Genomic DNA, 13,443 nt, shown 5'->3' with positions numbered 1-13,443 from the left:
CCCCCCCCGCCTCTCCTTCGGTTCTTGTCGGAAACGGAGCTTCGGCGCTGGTCGACGAGGCAGCCAGCGAGCGCGCGACCAACTGTTCCCAACGGACCGCGTTGCTGGGGGAGCCCCAGGGTCTTGAAATAAGACCCTAAAACTAGACACTGGAGGCTTTTAAACCGTTTTGCGACGTCTGATCCGGCTGGCCGCTGAGGGTGTTTGGTGGGGAGCGTCTAGTGTGGGTTTTCTCGAGGGTGGGCTTGTTTCGTGCGTTAAGCTGCTGTAAGGTGCCCGATGTGTGCCTTGATGCTGCCAGAAGAGGGTTTTTCAGAGCAGTTGAAGCTTTGCCCGCGTTTTCGTGTGTTACAGTTTGTTCAGTAACCATCAGTTTTCTCTACGTGTCAATGTTATTCTGCCAACGGAGTATTATTCCTCTCCTTCCCTCTAGTCATGCTGTGGAGAGGGTGGCTTAGGTGTTTTCACTGTCTGTGGGATATCTTTAGGAAAATTATCACCCTGGCTGCTTCTGCCAACTCCTAACGGAGCTGCTGAATCCGTGGCAGTGCAGTCTCCCTATGCTTCATTTAAGCATTACCTTTCTTGGTTTTATTTTTTAGTGAAATGAAGCTGAAGGAAATTGATCGTACTGCCATGCAGGCATGGAGCCCTGCCCAGCAGCACCCCATTTACCTGGCCACAGGTGAGTTTCTGGGAAGCGTGTGCTAGCAGACCTTGGGCTACATGTCGTGGCTGCCACGAAGTGGTCGGCCATGGTCATAATTGAAAGTTTTATTTAGTGTCCTGAAGGCTGGAGCGGGGTATATGGTGCAGTGGCTTTAGTGGAGTTCACCAGTTGTGCCGTACATGAAAACATACTTTCTGTTCTGCAAGTGACAGCAAGCATCCTCTTCTTTCTGCCAGGGTTAGGTGACAGCAATCCTAATTCAGTGTCCCTTGCTGCTTATTTCTGATTTTTTTCATTTTCTGTGCGTCGTCAGGGAGAGAGAGGCACTTGCCCAAAACTTCTCTTATTCATAGTGGTTAAGAAACTCCCAAAGGGAGAACAGTTATGTAGAACTATGCCTAAATAACAGAAACAGAAATGTGACCCCATCTCAGGGTCCTTTTTGCAAGGATAATGTTTTATGTCCTTCCTCGTGCTGCTTTTGCAGTTGCTCTTTTGTTTGTCGTGGCTTTCTTGCTGCCAAGCACACTTCTTTGCAGGTACATCAGCTCAGCAGCTGGATGCAACCTTCAGTACAAGTGCTTCTCTAGAAATATTTGAGTTGGACTTATCAGACCCTTCACTGGATATGAAGTCATGTGCCACCTTTTCCTCCTCTTGCAGGTAAGCAGTGGGGTTCTACGGGAAACGTAATGGGTGTGGAACTGTTATACTTGTTGTGCATGGAAAGCCACTTCATGAGGTTTATGTGCAGTTAAGGAGAGGAGCAGAAGTTCAGTGCTGAAGGATGAAGGCATGTGAGTGCCATTGTGAAGGCAGTTGTGAAGGTGTCATTGTGAAGGCAATGAGCTTGGACTCGGGGGACTTGCAAGCAGCTTATGCTCTGACCTAAACCTAAAAAATCTGACATTGGCTGCTGGGTTTGAATATGTATGTAGACCATTTATCTTGGGGAGCCTCTGAGATTCTCCAGAGAACAGAAGAAAGTGTGAAATTATGAAAATAGAGTCACAACTTTTCACATTGCCCCATCCTGTTTGCATTTAGGTGTTTTGGGGAGACTCCTGTAACATAACTAAACTGGATCATGTTGTGTGTGTAGTATCATACCTCAGCCCGCAGCTGGGAAGCCAAATACCTGAGTGTACAACTCCACTTAGATCTTAGTTCCTTGTGCTTGTCCAAAGAAATATTGTTAGCATCAGAGCATCCAATTTCCATCTTGGCAGCACTTGTAGTGGCTCTCTGGTGGCTAGTCCAGTGGCTGCCACTCATGGGTGAGCTGAAACAACACAGATTGAAGTGCAGGATGTTTCTGTGGGCAGAGGAGATGAAAATTTTCATTGCCATTGGATTGGATCCATGACTTTTTCATACCAGCTACAGTGTCAGTATAAGCACTCCTTCCTCCAGTGACCCAAAAGGACATGGCTGGAGGTGCAGGCAATTGCAGCATTTTGCCAGTGTGGTCAAGTAATAATTTGACACTCCTAGAGAAGCAATTGACATCTCCCCAACCTCTGATATGAGTAGAAATCAATTGGACTTGAGTCTTCATTATCTGTTCTAAAGCTTTAACTTCAAGACATAGGGACCTACAACCGTTTCCTAAAGTTCTTGATGAAATGCAATTTGCTGGATTCCTAGAGGTTAAGTGTTGCCTATAAACAACTTGAAAGGGGTTGAAATTGTGTGCATTTCCACACAGTCAGATTGTCACCCTGCTTAGGGATGCTCTTCTGATTTGGGTGAATAACAGTTGTGGTAGTTTTCTCAGGTGGAAGCACAAGGTGTTAGGCTGCTGGCTTTGTGCCATGTCAGTTTTGTTGTAATGATTCATGGGACTGGCAGAGCAGTTGTGCTGGCAGGCAGCTCACAGTCTGTGCCCTGCAGTTGACTGCATCTTAGTATGTGGGGCTTGTGAGAAACAACCACAGTCTCTGTTTAATGCCCTGCGCTGTGGGCAAAGCTGATGTTAACATGTTCTGACCCGCTGAGAGCAGGGTGAGGTGTTTGATGTTTTAAAATTTCCTTTTTCTACCTTCTTTTAACTATGACTGAGATTTTTCAAGACTTGCCAAGTGATATTTGCTTACTGAATTTCAAAAAACACTCCTTATAGCCAGGATGCATTGCTCCTTTGAAAGTACTTCCCTTGGTGAGCAACACAAGAATTTGACTTTGCCCCAGAAAATGTGTTACAAGGGAGGTTGATTATTTTTCTTTTTTTTTTCTATTAAAGATAACAAGACATGCCCCAGCTAGTAATGTATGTGTCAGGCTTTATTTTGTTTTGCAGCAAATGAAAATATCCAGGTGATTAAACCCACAAAAGATAAATTCTGAAACACACTTTGTTAATTGTCCTCCAAGGAAAGTTTTGCGCTGCTTTTATAGAGCATACCTTATCTTGGAAAGAGCAAAGGGCAAGAGAAAAGTAATTGCACTGTTAACTCTGTTTTTTGTTCCTCACTGTTTTCTGCCTTCATTTTTAATTATAGTAAGTCCTGTTGAATGTTGCTGGTGGTGCAATACTAGTGCCTGAACCACCCTGTTGGTCACTCCTTTTCTTGTAACCTTGCATAGTTAGGTACAGAAGTATAAAAATTGTACCCAGGGAAAGGGTCTGTCTGATATCACAAACCAATTTCCCTTTGTAGCATCATTCTTTGAACCCCCACTATAATCAGAACACTGCACTAGTAGACTGAGCGCTTGGCTGTTACAGTATTTCTCACCCAACATATGCTCTTTGTCTAGCTTTCTGCAGTATCATGCTGGAGTGTCTGTGGTTTAACGAAATTACTTGAAGGCTGTCCAGAGATAACAAAGAGATTAATAACACCGTGAATGCTGAAGTAGCTCCTTGCCATGTTCCAGTCGATGTGGTTTTGCTTTCTGCTTGCATAAGACCTGATATTTGATGGTGTGTCATTTTATGTAGAAGAAATTCATTCTTTGCATGGGTGGATACACAGGAATGATGTTTTGCTTATGCAGCAAGTCATTGAGTTGAAGGAAATTTGCATATTTGCAGATGGACACAGTGGTGTGAAAATACTTCATTTCTGGAAGTGGGTTTAATTCCTCTTGGTTTAGCCTGGAAAATAGATTGTGGTCCAAGAGCCACCTTGTCTGTGATGTGAATAAACTACTTGCTGAGCCCCTAGGACAGCAGATGAAACACTTGCACATCCAGAAGCACAGATATGGAAAAGGATTTTCAATTTTTGTAGTTCCACCTTTTTCTTCTCTGATATGAGGAGTTGTTCACAACTAGCAGAAATCTACCTCCAGCCTGTGGTTGGATGGGTTTACGGTCCTTACTCTGATTACTCCTGTTGTTTTGCAAGGGTGAGCTCAAAATCACATGCAGTTGGGAGCACTTAATCTGATTTTGCAGCCAGACGATGAGAGATGTTATCGATTACCAGGTTATTGGTTGTCCATGTTGTGACCCTGCATCTTGATAACGAGCAGAATTGGGACATGTCTGCTCTGTCTGTTAGCAGCAGTCTGGAAGCTGGGGTGAGCAAAGTGGGGTGCATCAGTGTATGTGGAGCTGGTGGTGGATGGTTGTAGGCTGTGATGATATTTGTGTCTTACAGGTACCACAAGCTGATCTGGGGGCCACACAGCATGACCTCAGGTGAGACAGTTTCTGGAGTCCTGATTGCCGGGGGTGAAAACGGAAATGTCATTCTGTACGATCCAGCCAAAATCATAACTGGAGACACTGAAGTAATAATTGCCCAGAAAGACAAGCACACGGGACCAGTAAGAGCGCTTGATGTCAACATGTTCCAGGTTGGTTTTCTGCTGTTCTTCACCACATACCGTCACAGATGAGTAGCCTGTCTTAACTTGTAACTGTAAATGTTTTGGTCCCTTTCCCCTCCCCTAATTAAATTTGAACTAAATTTAGTGTTTGAGTGTCTGTATTTAGTAGGAAAAACCTGCCCTGTTACTGGTGTTTCAGGATGGGGAATGAAAGAGTTTAATGTGTCTGGTTCATTCCTTCCCTTCATTAGTTGTCAATTAGGGGGTCTTTTTAGCTCACCGTACGTGTAAAGTAGAGGTGGTCTTCTGTGGTGTTTTTAGCCAGTCTCCTTTTTTAACACCCACATACTGTGCCAATATTGTTTTCATCACATGGGGAGTATTTTCACGCTCTCACTCATGTTTCTGGTGACATCAGATTTTAGGTATCTCCTTTGGGTGTTAGGTAGGATCTGTCTTCAAGAACTCTAAGTATTGTTACTCGGAAAGAGGAGACAGAACAGGAAACATGGCAATGTAGCCTCTTTAGCAGAAGAGCTCTCAAACCCAACAATCTTTGCTCCATCACTAACAAGCATTTACTTCCTTCTAGATACAGTGGGTTGTTTTTTCCTTGTTCCCACCAGCTGTGCGAGAATTCAGTTGAATTTGTTTCCTAAATAGCACTTCTGTCCCTGCATACTTGCTTTTGGCAAGGCTGCCCTGTGTTCATTGTGTCCTCTCTGAACTTGAACCGCTTCCTTTCCCTTTCTGCCTGTTACAAAGTTGGGACTTGCTTGTCACCACCTGTGGGATGTGATCAAAGGGCATTCAGTGCCCTAGGCTTGTGTTGTGCTGCCTGGACTTTTGCATTCCAGGTGCAGGATTGCTCTGGATGATTGCACTCACTGTGGGTGGGGTGCTGTCTGCTGCTGGAGGCAAAAATGCCACACTCCTTCCAGCCAGCCCCTCACATCATGGTCTGCCTGGAACAAAGCTCTGGCAGCGACAGCAGCAGCACCGCTTCCTCGTCTGCCCCCTCCCAAAAGTGTCACTGCTTTCCATGTGCCTGTCTGTGGCTGCACGCCTGCGCCTCATGCTCCTCATGGGTGTTTGTCATGCAGTGGAGGAGCACTCCACAAAATGGGAATTTTGGTCTTGGTATGCCAGTCTAATGTAGTGTATGGATTTATTTTTTTTTTTAACTAACTGTCTTAACTGCAATCTCAAAGAAACTTGCTTTTTTCCCTAAGCTGCTCTATGTGAGCCAAAGGCTATATCCTGAGCTGACAGGAGAAATTGACACAGTCCTGTAGGTCTTAAGCCTCCCAGTAGTTAAGACTGTGAAAGCTGATGCTGAAAATGCTTTTAACATCTAGTTAATGTGTCTTACAGACTAATCTGGTGGCCTCTGGTGCTAATGAGTCTGAAATCTATATCTGGGACTTGAACAATTTTGCCACGCCAATGACACCAGGAGTGAAGACACAGGTACCAGATTTGTATTTGTTAAATACTGCTGAGCAGACTAATGAAAAATATGCATGTCCCGTAAGTTGAGACCTCATTGAAACCTACAGTTTTAAAGCTGTTTCAAGTGGGATGGGGTTGACACAGTCTACCATAATGTGCTCATAGGTAAGCTCAGGAAGTGTGGATTAGATGAGTGGACAGCAAGGTAGACTGAGCTGGCTGAATGGCAGAGCTCAGAGGGTTGTGGTGCGGAGTCTAGTTGGAGGCCTGTAACTAGTGGTGTTTCCCAGGGTCCAATCTTGTACTGGGTCCAATCTTGTTCAACGTATTAATTGGTGACCTGGATGAGGGGATAGAGTGTACCCTCAGCAAGTTTGCTGATGACACAAAACTAGGAGGAGTGGCTGACACACCAGAAGGCTGTGCTGCCATACAGAGGCCCGGACAGGCTAGAGAGCTGGGCAGAGAGGAACCTAATGAAGTTCAACAAAGGCCAAGTGTAGGCTCCGGCATCTAGGGAGGAATAACCCCATGCACCAGTACAGGGGAAGGGTTGACCTGCTGGAAGGCAGCTCTGTGGAGAAGGACCTGGGAGTCCTGGTGGACAAAAGTTGATCATGAGCCAGCAATGTACCTTTGTGGCCCAGAAGGCCAATGGTATCCTGGGGTGCATTAAAAAGAGTGTGGCCAGCAGGTTGAGGGAGGACGATAACCTCCCCCTCTACTCTGCCCTGGTGAGGCCATATCTGGGGTGTTGTCCAGCTCCAGCCTCCCCAGTTCAAGAGAGAAAAGGAACTACTGGAGAGAGTCCAGCAGAGGGCCACAAAGACGATCAGGGGACTGGAGCACCTCTCTTAAAAGGAAAGGCTGAGAGGCCTGGGTCTGTTTAGCCTGGAGAAGAGAAGACTGAGAGGGGATCTCATCAGTGATTATAAATATGTAAAAGGTGGGTGTCAAGAGGGTGGGGCCAGACTCTCTTCAGTGGTGCTTGGCGACAGGACAAGGGGCAACGGGCACAAACTGGAACACAGGATGTTCCATCTCAACATGAGGAAAAACTTCTTTACTTTGAGGGTGAGGAAACACTGGAATGGGCTGCCCAGAGAGGTTGTGGAGTTTCCTCCTCTGGAGATATTCAGAACCTGCCTGGACACCATCCTGTGCAACCTGCTTTAGGTGAACCTGCATTAGCAGGGAGGTTGGACTAGATGATCCTAGATGAGGTCCCTTCCAACTCCTGCCATTCTGTGATTCTGTGGGAAGCCTTTTGAAATCTAGCTTGAGTAGCAGTTAGTTGTAGTTAGCTATGAGATACATTTCTGGCAATGTTACGTGCCTCTTAAGGGGTAGTATAACAGATCTTTCCATATCAAAATAAAGAAAAATATGTTCCTGCATGTTGTTCCACAGTGGTTTCACCGAACACCAACAAAAATAGGCCTTCTATTGGTACTTAATTTTTGTAATGTGTTTATTAGACTGGGATTTGAGATATTTTTCTCCTTGTGACATGTGTGACTCCAAGCATACAGCAGGAGCCCACATCCTTCAGGACAGTATTCACTGAGTATAGCAGCATAGGTAGCTTTCAGTGAACACTTTTGAAGGAAGTCAGTCGTGACAGCACTGTTTTGCCACACTTTGTGTCTAGCCATGATTTTTTGACCAGGTCCATGCACTACTTCTTAAATATTCATAACCATTATACATCTTCTGGTCTTGCTCTGCATGTTTCACTGCATGCATGAATCTGAAAATCGTGAAGGTACAGATTGAGGAAAGTCGGAGGAAGATAAAAAGCAACTACTGAGAAGTCAGAAGATGAGGCAGTAGGTTTGGCAGTTACCTTTGGGTTTCAGGGAATGCTTAATTGCTATACCTAAGGGCCAGTGGAACAATAGCCTTTTGTACTTTGTGCCTTGTGAAGGAGATAGAAGAATGGGAGGAAGTTGTTTCAATGCATGTACATTTCTGTAGCTGTTACAAAATTGCACAAGTAGTGTGCGGTTACTGGAAAATGGGTTTATTACTGCATGATGATTTGGTTTCAACAAAGGGAGAAGTGGGATGAGAAGTAATCTTCAGTTTAAAGACTTTTAGTTGAAATTCTGTGGGTCTGGGTGCTTTGTTTAGACTGAGTCATTTATTATTATCATGTGGGCATTTTGGATGATGCTCACCTTAAAGATCCCTTATAGGATTTTTTATGTCTAATAGTGATTTTTTTTTTTAGGCTCAGAAATCTCTTTTTAGTCCATATGCTTAATGACACCTGGAAATAATAATGCATCAAGGACTGGGTTAACATTGCTTGTAATTCTTGGACTAAAAAGAAGCGCTTGCAGGGGAGTTAAAAAAAAAAAAAGCACAGAATACCTCCAAGCAAACATATTTTTTTTTTTTATAAGTCAAAACCTAATAATCCAAAGCAAAAGTGCACTTCATATACCCAGATTTAATTTCATGGAGTAACTTTCTGTTCTTGAAGACAGTTGTGCTTACAGTACAGTTGGTACCTGGGATAAGTCTCCTTGCACATTTGTCATTTAGCAAGTTCTGAAAATAACAGGTTTTGAGTCTTCAATTTGAAAGGTTGTGACAGCCTGTTCTCTGTGTGTGACAGCCTCTTGAGGACATCAGCTGCATCGCATGGAACAGGCAAGTCCAGCATATCCTGGCGTCCGCCAGCCCTAGCGGCCGAGCTACTGTGTGGGATCTCAGGAAGAACGAGCCCATCATCAAAGTCAGTGACCACAATAACCGGGTGAGTTAGCTCTTGCACAGCTGCATAGGTCCTTGCGGAGAGGTGTGGGGGGCATCTTGGCATGCAGGAACAGGTCTTAGCACCCCTTCTTACATGGCATAAGGATACTGGTGCCTGTCGTAGTTTTATGTGACATGCTAAAATATCTAATGCTTTCTCTTAAAAGACTGTGTATATGCAGAGGGATTGTCAGCATTTTAATGAAAAATAGACAGGTGCAGATTGAAGCAAGCAAGGCACTCAAATTTCCTATTGGAGTGATAAGTTTGGAGAGAGCTGTTACCGATCTGTTTGGGGCTGCCACAGGAAGACTTTTATTCAGCTAATTGGAAGTAATATGTTTTGTGTGCTGGAGAGATGAAGTTGCAGCTGATGTTCTCTGGATGAGCACATTGAGTTTCACAGAGCAGGTGATGTCATGACTTAGTGCTCAGGCAGAGAGGGCTTTCTGCTTGGCATCACAGGTGGGATGAGCACAAGGGCTGAGCCCTAGCAGGACATTGACTGAGGGACCTGGGCCCATGCTTATGCTGGTCTGGATGGGGAAATGGGAATGGGCTGCAGCTGAGTTTGGGAAGGGCAGGTTCTATGGAGCAGGGTGCTACAGAGGAGTGTTGACATTGAACAGGTTACAGGGGACACTGCCTCATATAGTTACAACTACCAAGCCTGCTCCTCAGGCAGTGTAAATGTGAAAAAGAGCCTGTTGAACTTGTGGAGAGTGACATATTAGTATAATTCTGTGTATTTTAAATGGAATATTGCTATAAAAAACTTTGAAGATGTAGCAAGAGTTCAAAATGAAATTTACAAATGGGTGCTCCTGAAGCAGCTGCTTGGTCATGGAACTCTTACTCTGATAAACTGTGTAACTCTCAAGGTTCTATGTATTTGTTGCCTAAAATAACAGCAACACAGTAGTCTGTCTTCATCATGTGGTTGTAGTCTGGTGATACAGTGTTCACATGACAATAATCTCTGCTTTACAATGGCTTGTAGTAAAATACTAATAAAAATATTAGAGAAAAAGGTTTGTAAAAGAGGGCTTTACAGTTTTCTTATATCAAAACATAAGACTGTGAACAAGACAGCACAAAGCCATCTCTTTAAGAGGATCTTGGGAAGCTAACTGCAAGTCTCCACTCAGAGAAATTAAGAGAGTATATTGCAGTCTGAATGCAGTGAGAAATAATACCCAGAAATACAGCTGCAAATTCCCTTGCAACAGTGTTTTTTATCATGCATGTAGACATATTTAGGCTAGTTGTCTTTTATCCTGTAGTGCTGCTTAGTTACTTTATGCTGTGGTGCAATGTTGTCCCTCAGATGCACTGCTCAGGCCTGGCATGGCACCCTGATGTTGCTACCCAAATGGTTTTGGCCTCGGAGGATGACAGGTTGCCTGTGATTCAGATGTGGGACCTAAGATTTGCCTCCTCGCCACTTCGTGTTCTAGAAAGCCATACAAGGTATGAGTCTTATGTAGCCTGCTGCTCTGTGGTATTTGCACTGTTGGTGACTGCTTACCAGTTTGTACATCTCACTTCTTGCCCAGTTCCCTGTGAAGGCTCACTTAGTTGGAGGCGGTGATTCCAGCAGCAGGCAGTGTTATGTGCTGGCTTGCTGACTAGCAAATCCTGTGTTCTGAAAGGCTTGCCTTTTTGCGGCCTGTTGGTTTGAAGGGAACAGGCCCCAAAATAAAAAAGAAATAAAAAAAAAAAAACACCTCACCGTCATGCTGAAACACTGAAGTTGGTAGTTTGTTTCTGTGCTTTTTGAGAAGAGGAATCTGAGATGCAAAGAGTTGACAGTAGTTGATTTTGCCTGAGTAATGGACTGAAGGTGCCCCAAGGCACATCCTCACGTGTGGACAAGCACAGTCTCTCTGTCCCTTAATCCCCTAAATGCCTTACATTTGAGTACAAGGAAAGATTTTGTTGAATTTTCGTTCCTCCTCAATGGTTAGTGAAACTTTCTTATTGTCCAAAACCAGCGCTTGATTTAAGGAAAGGGAACAGCATTAAGTCTGTGTTGCAGAGTCTACCAAAACTGTTGCTAGTGATTCCACTGGTTCTGCTGACTTGAATCTCTTGCTAATAAAAAGAAGCTGACAAACTTCATAGTCACTGACCTTACCTATAGGTTTGCACACTGTGTGTTAATGATAGTACAGGCAAACAAACCATTTTGTTATACTGGTGTCCAGGTTCTCCTGCATGACTGTGTGCATTTAATTTTCAGATACAATGGCTGCACCTTTATACCTCTTCATGCAGAAAATAGAAAGCATCTATTTCAATAAATAAAGTGTTGATAACATTGAAAAATTTCTCCTTTTGTAAGAGAAAGGAGTGGGGAGGACATTTTTAGGTGGAATGCTCAGCTAATGTGGAAACTCACTTATAGATAGGCTTTATTTATCACAATTTTGCATTTACATTACTTTTTTTGATTTTGACTTTTCATGCAGGGGTATATTGGCCATCGCTTGGAGTATGGTGGATTCAGAGCTGCTACTTAGCTGTGGGAAGGATGCTAAAATTCTCTGTTCTAACCCTAACACAGGCGAGGTATTGTATGCACATCACTTAAAAAAAAAAAATAATCTCTGATCAGAGGTGGCACAGTGGCATATGCAAAACAGGTGTTGATGTGCTTGCATTTGTAGGAATGATGCTTCTCCCTGTCCTGTGTACTTGTGTTTGGTATATGTGCCTTCTGAGCTTGTTCTGGTGGTGCAGGGTTCCTTCCTAGTATTGCTGATATAACATGTTTGTCCTTACTGCTTCTTTCCTGCTCAGTAGTAAGGTCTCTGCTCATAATAAGGGATAGAAATGGCCTCACTTAAACTAAGTATTTGCTTCCTACTCTTTTGGTTTGGGCCCTATGTGGCTGGATTACTGTTGTAATGGCCTTTTTCATTCTGTAAGTGTAAGAACTTTTATCCAGATCAGAGGGATTTTGTAAGTTACTACAATAGTGGCAGATCAGTGAGAGCCACTGGAATGTGTTCCCACCCTGCCCTTTTGGGCCTGGGGTTACCTTTCTAAGGGGATGCAATTCTTTTTTCAGAGGACTTGAGTGTTTGCCCCTAGGCCACGAGAAGGGCATGCTGGAGGACTCCTTGCCTGCACTGGGCAATAATCCTGGAGAACTGAGTGAGAAGTCTTTCTAAAACTCAGACATTGGACCAAAAGTGCAAAAGCTGTAGGGTGGTAAATGAATTACCTGAGCTAGATCTTGTGCTGTTAGGAAGGCTTTACACGTGGCTGAATCATACTATACATTTTTATTAAAAATAAAAAATTGTTTCCTGGAAGACAGAGAGACAGTTAGCATTTTGCTTTTTGAGTTTCTCCTAGTTTATGGTTAAATGTCTGCTGCAGTAGTGTGCTTGTCTGTTTCAGGGCAGGAGAGAGTGTCTACCCAGAGCTCAGGTTTAACTTCTCCAATTTTCCTGCTAAAACAGACTTATTTTGGAGCCTGAACATATCTCTATGTAGTGTGTAGAGATACCCAGATTAGCTCTGAATGAACTAGCATAAATATCAACAGCAGCTCACAGCTTGCAGTGGGACAGCACAGATATACCCTGCCTGCATAGGTTGTCCTGTATGGATTAAACAGAAGATTTAATGGCAGGAGAAGGAAATTAAGCAGTGGTGTGTAATAATCTCCTGTTTGGCAATTATCAGAGTTTGCCAACTATTAGTGTGTATGGTGACGTGGAGGCTGCTGGGGAGCAAGAAAAGCAGACCTGTCTCAGGGCAGGCAGGAGAATTGTTTGCTGTTGGACCTGGTGCTTCATAAAAGCCCTGATTTGTTGGATTTGTTTTTGCTGCTCAGGTGCTGTATGAGTTGCCCACGAACACACAGTGGTGCTTTGATATCCAGTGGTGTCCCAGGAACCCTGCTGTCTTGTCTGCAGCGTCTTTTGATGGGCGGATCAGTGTTTACTCCATCATGGGAGGCAGCACAGACGGCTTGAGGCAGAAGCAAGTTGACCAGGTATTGAGAAATGTTCAACTAAGAATATGGACAGAAAGGGGGGCGGGTTGGGGGGATGACATAGGCTCATGGGAAGGCTTCGGTAGCTGTCTGCAGCCCTGCTTGCAGGAGTACCAATCCAGTGCAAATAAATGCTTATGTTTAGTTTATTGGAAATATGTCACTTTGTTTTTTCCCCCCTTTTGTTCTTGAAGCTTTCATCATCTTTTGGGAACCTTGATCCATTTGGTATGGGGCAGCCGCTCCCGCCCCTGCAGCTTCCCCAGCAGACTGGCCCGCAGTGTATCATTTTGCCCCTAAAGAAACCACCCAAATGGATCCGGCGACCCGTGGGAGCATCGTTCTCAGTAAGCATGGGCATGGTTGGTGAGGCAGGGAGGGAGATAGTGGTGACACCTGCAAAACACTTTAGGAAGAGGGGAGTCCAGCGTTATGCTCCACCGTGGGAGAACTTCCCCTGTTTGTCATCATGGCAGGAGGTGTTATCAGCAGCTTCTAGACTGGGTGCTTGGGACAGCAAGCCAGCAAAAGAGAGACAAAAATGCTTGGGAAAAAGAAAAAAGGAGAATCAGGCAATTATTTCTTTCTGTTTTGGGATTGGTGCTTTGCTTTATTTACGTGCAGTGCTTGTTTTGCAGTAAACAAGTATACATTGGGAGAGGGAAACAGGACCAAACCGGGAAAGTATCTGGGACTTGAGTGCAGTTTGAAGCTATTCTGTGAGTCTGGTGGAGAAGACTCAGGTTAGCTCTGATCAAGGTAGCAGGAG

At 44.3% G+C, this 13,443-nt stretch overlaps 2 protein-coding genes across 6 annotated transcripts in view; one reads left to right on the top strand and one right to left on the bottom strand.

Annotated features, from left to right (window-relative positions):
* THAP9 (THAP domain containing 9) overlaps positions 1–370 on the bottom strand; it is a 6,905-nt gene extending 6,535 nt beyond the window's left edge. The window contains exon 1 of the mRNA XM_009887559.1: positions 149–370. Coding sequence (XP_009885861.1) covers positions 149–370 — 222 coding nt within the window. The remainder of the gene's footprint in view (positions 1–148) is intronic.
* A 182-nt stretch (positions 371–552) lies between these two features.
* Positions 553–13,443, top strand: part of SEC31A (SEC31 homolog A (S. cerevisiae)) — a 46,600-nt gene continuing 33,709 nt past the window's right edge. For 4 of the 5 annotated variants that reach the window (XM_009887551.1, XM_009887550.1, XM_009887549.1 and 1 more), the window contains exons 1-9: positions 607–685; positions 1,210–1,333; positions 4,279–4,477; positions 5,825–5,920; positions 8,526–8,666; positions 9,993–10,135; positions 11,137–11,236; positions 12,513–12,674; positions 12,869–13,021. In XM_009887551.1, coding sequence (XP_009885853.1) covers positions 607–685; positions 1,210–1,333; positions 4,279–4,477; positions 5,825–5,920; positions 8,526–8,666; positions 9,993–10,135; positions 11,137–11,236; positions 12,513–12,674; positions 12,869–13,021 — 1,197 coding nt within the window. Of the gene's footprint in view, positions 686–1,209; positions 1,334–4,278; positions 4,478–5,824; positions 5,921–8,525; positions 8,667–9,992; positions 10,136–11,136; positions 11,237–12,512; positions 12,675–12,868; positions 13,022–13,443 lie in introns of all 5 variants that reach the window. The other variant, XM_009887547.1, reaches the window with a different exon arrangement.

The sequence above is a fragment of the Charadrius vociferus genome, unplaced genomic scaffold, assembly GCF_000708025.1.
Source record: "Charadrius vociferus isolate BGI_N301 unplaced genomic scaffold, ASM70802v2 scaffold896, whole genome shotgun sequence".
Classification (NCBI taxonomy): domain Eukaryota; kingdom Metazoa; phylum Chordata; class Aves; order Charadriiformes; family Charadriidae; genus Charadrius; species Charadrius vociferus.
This window is presented reverse-complemented; position numbering and strand designations above follow the sequence as displayed.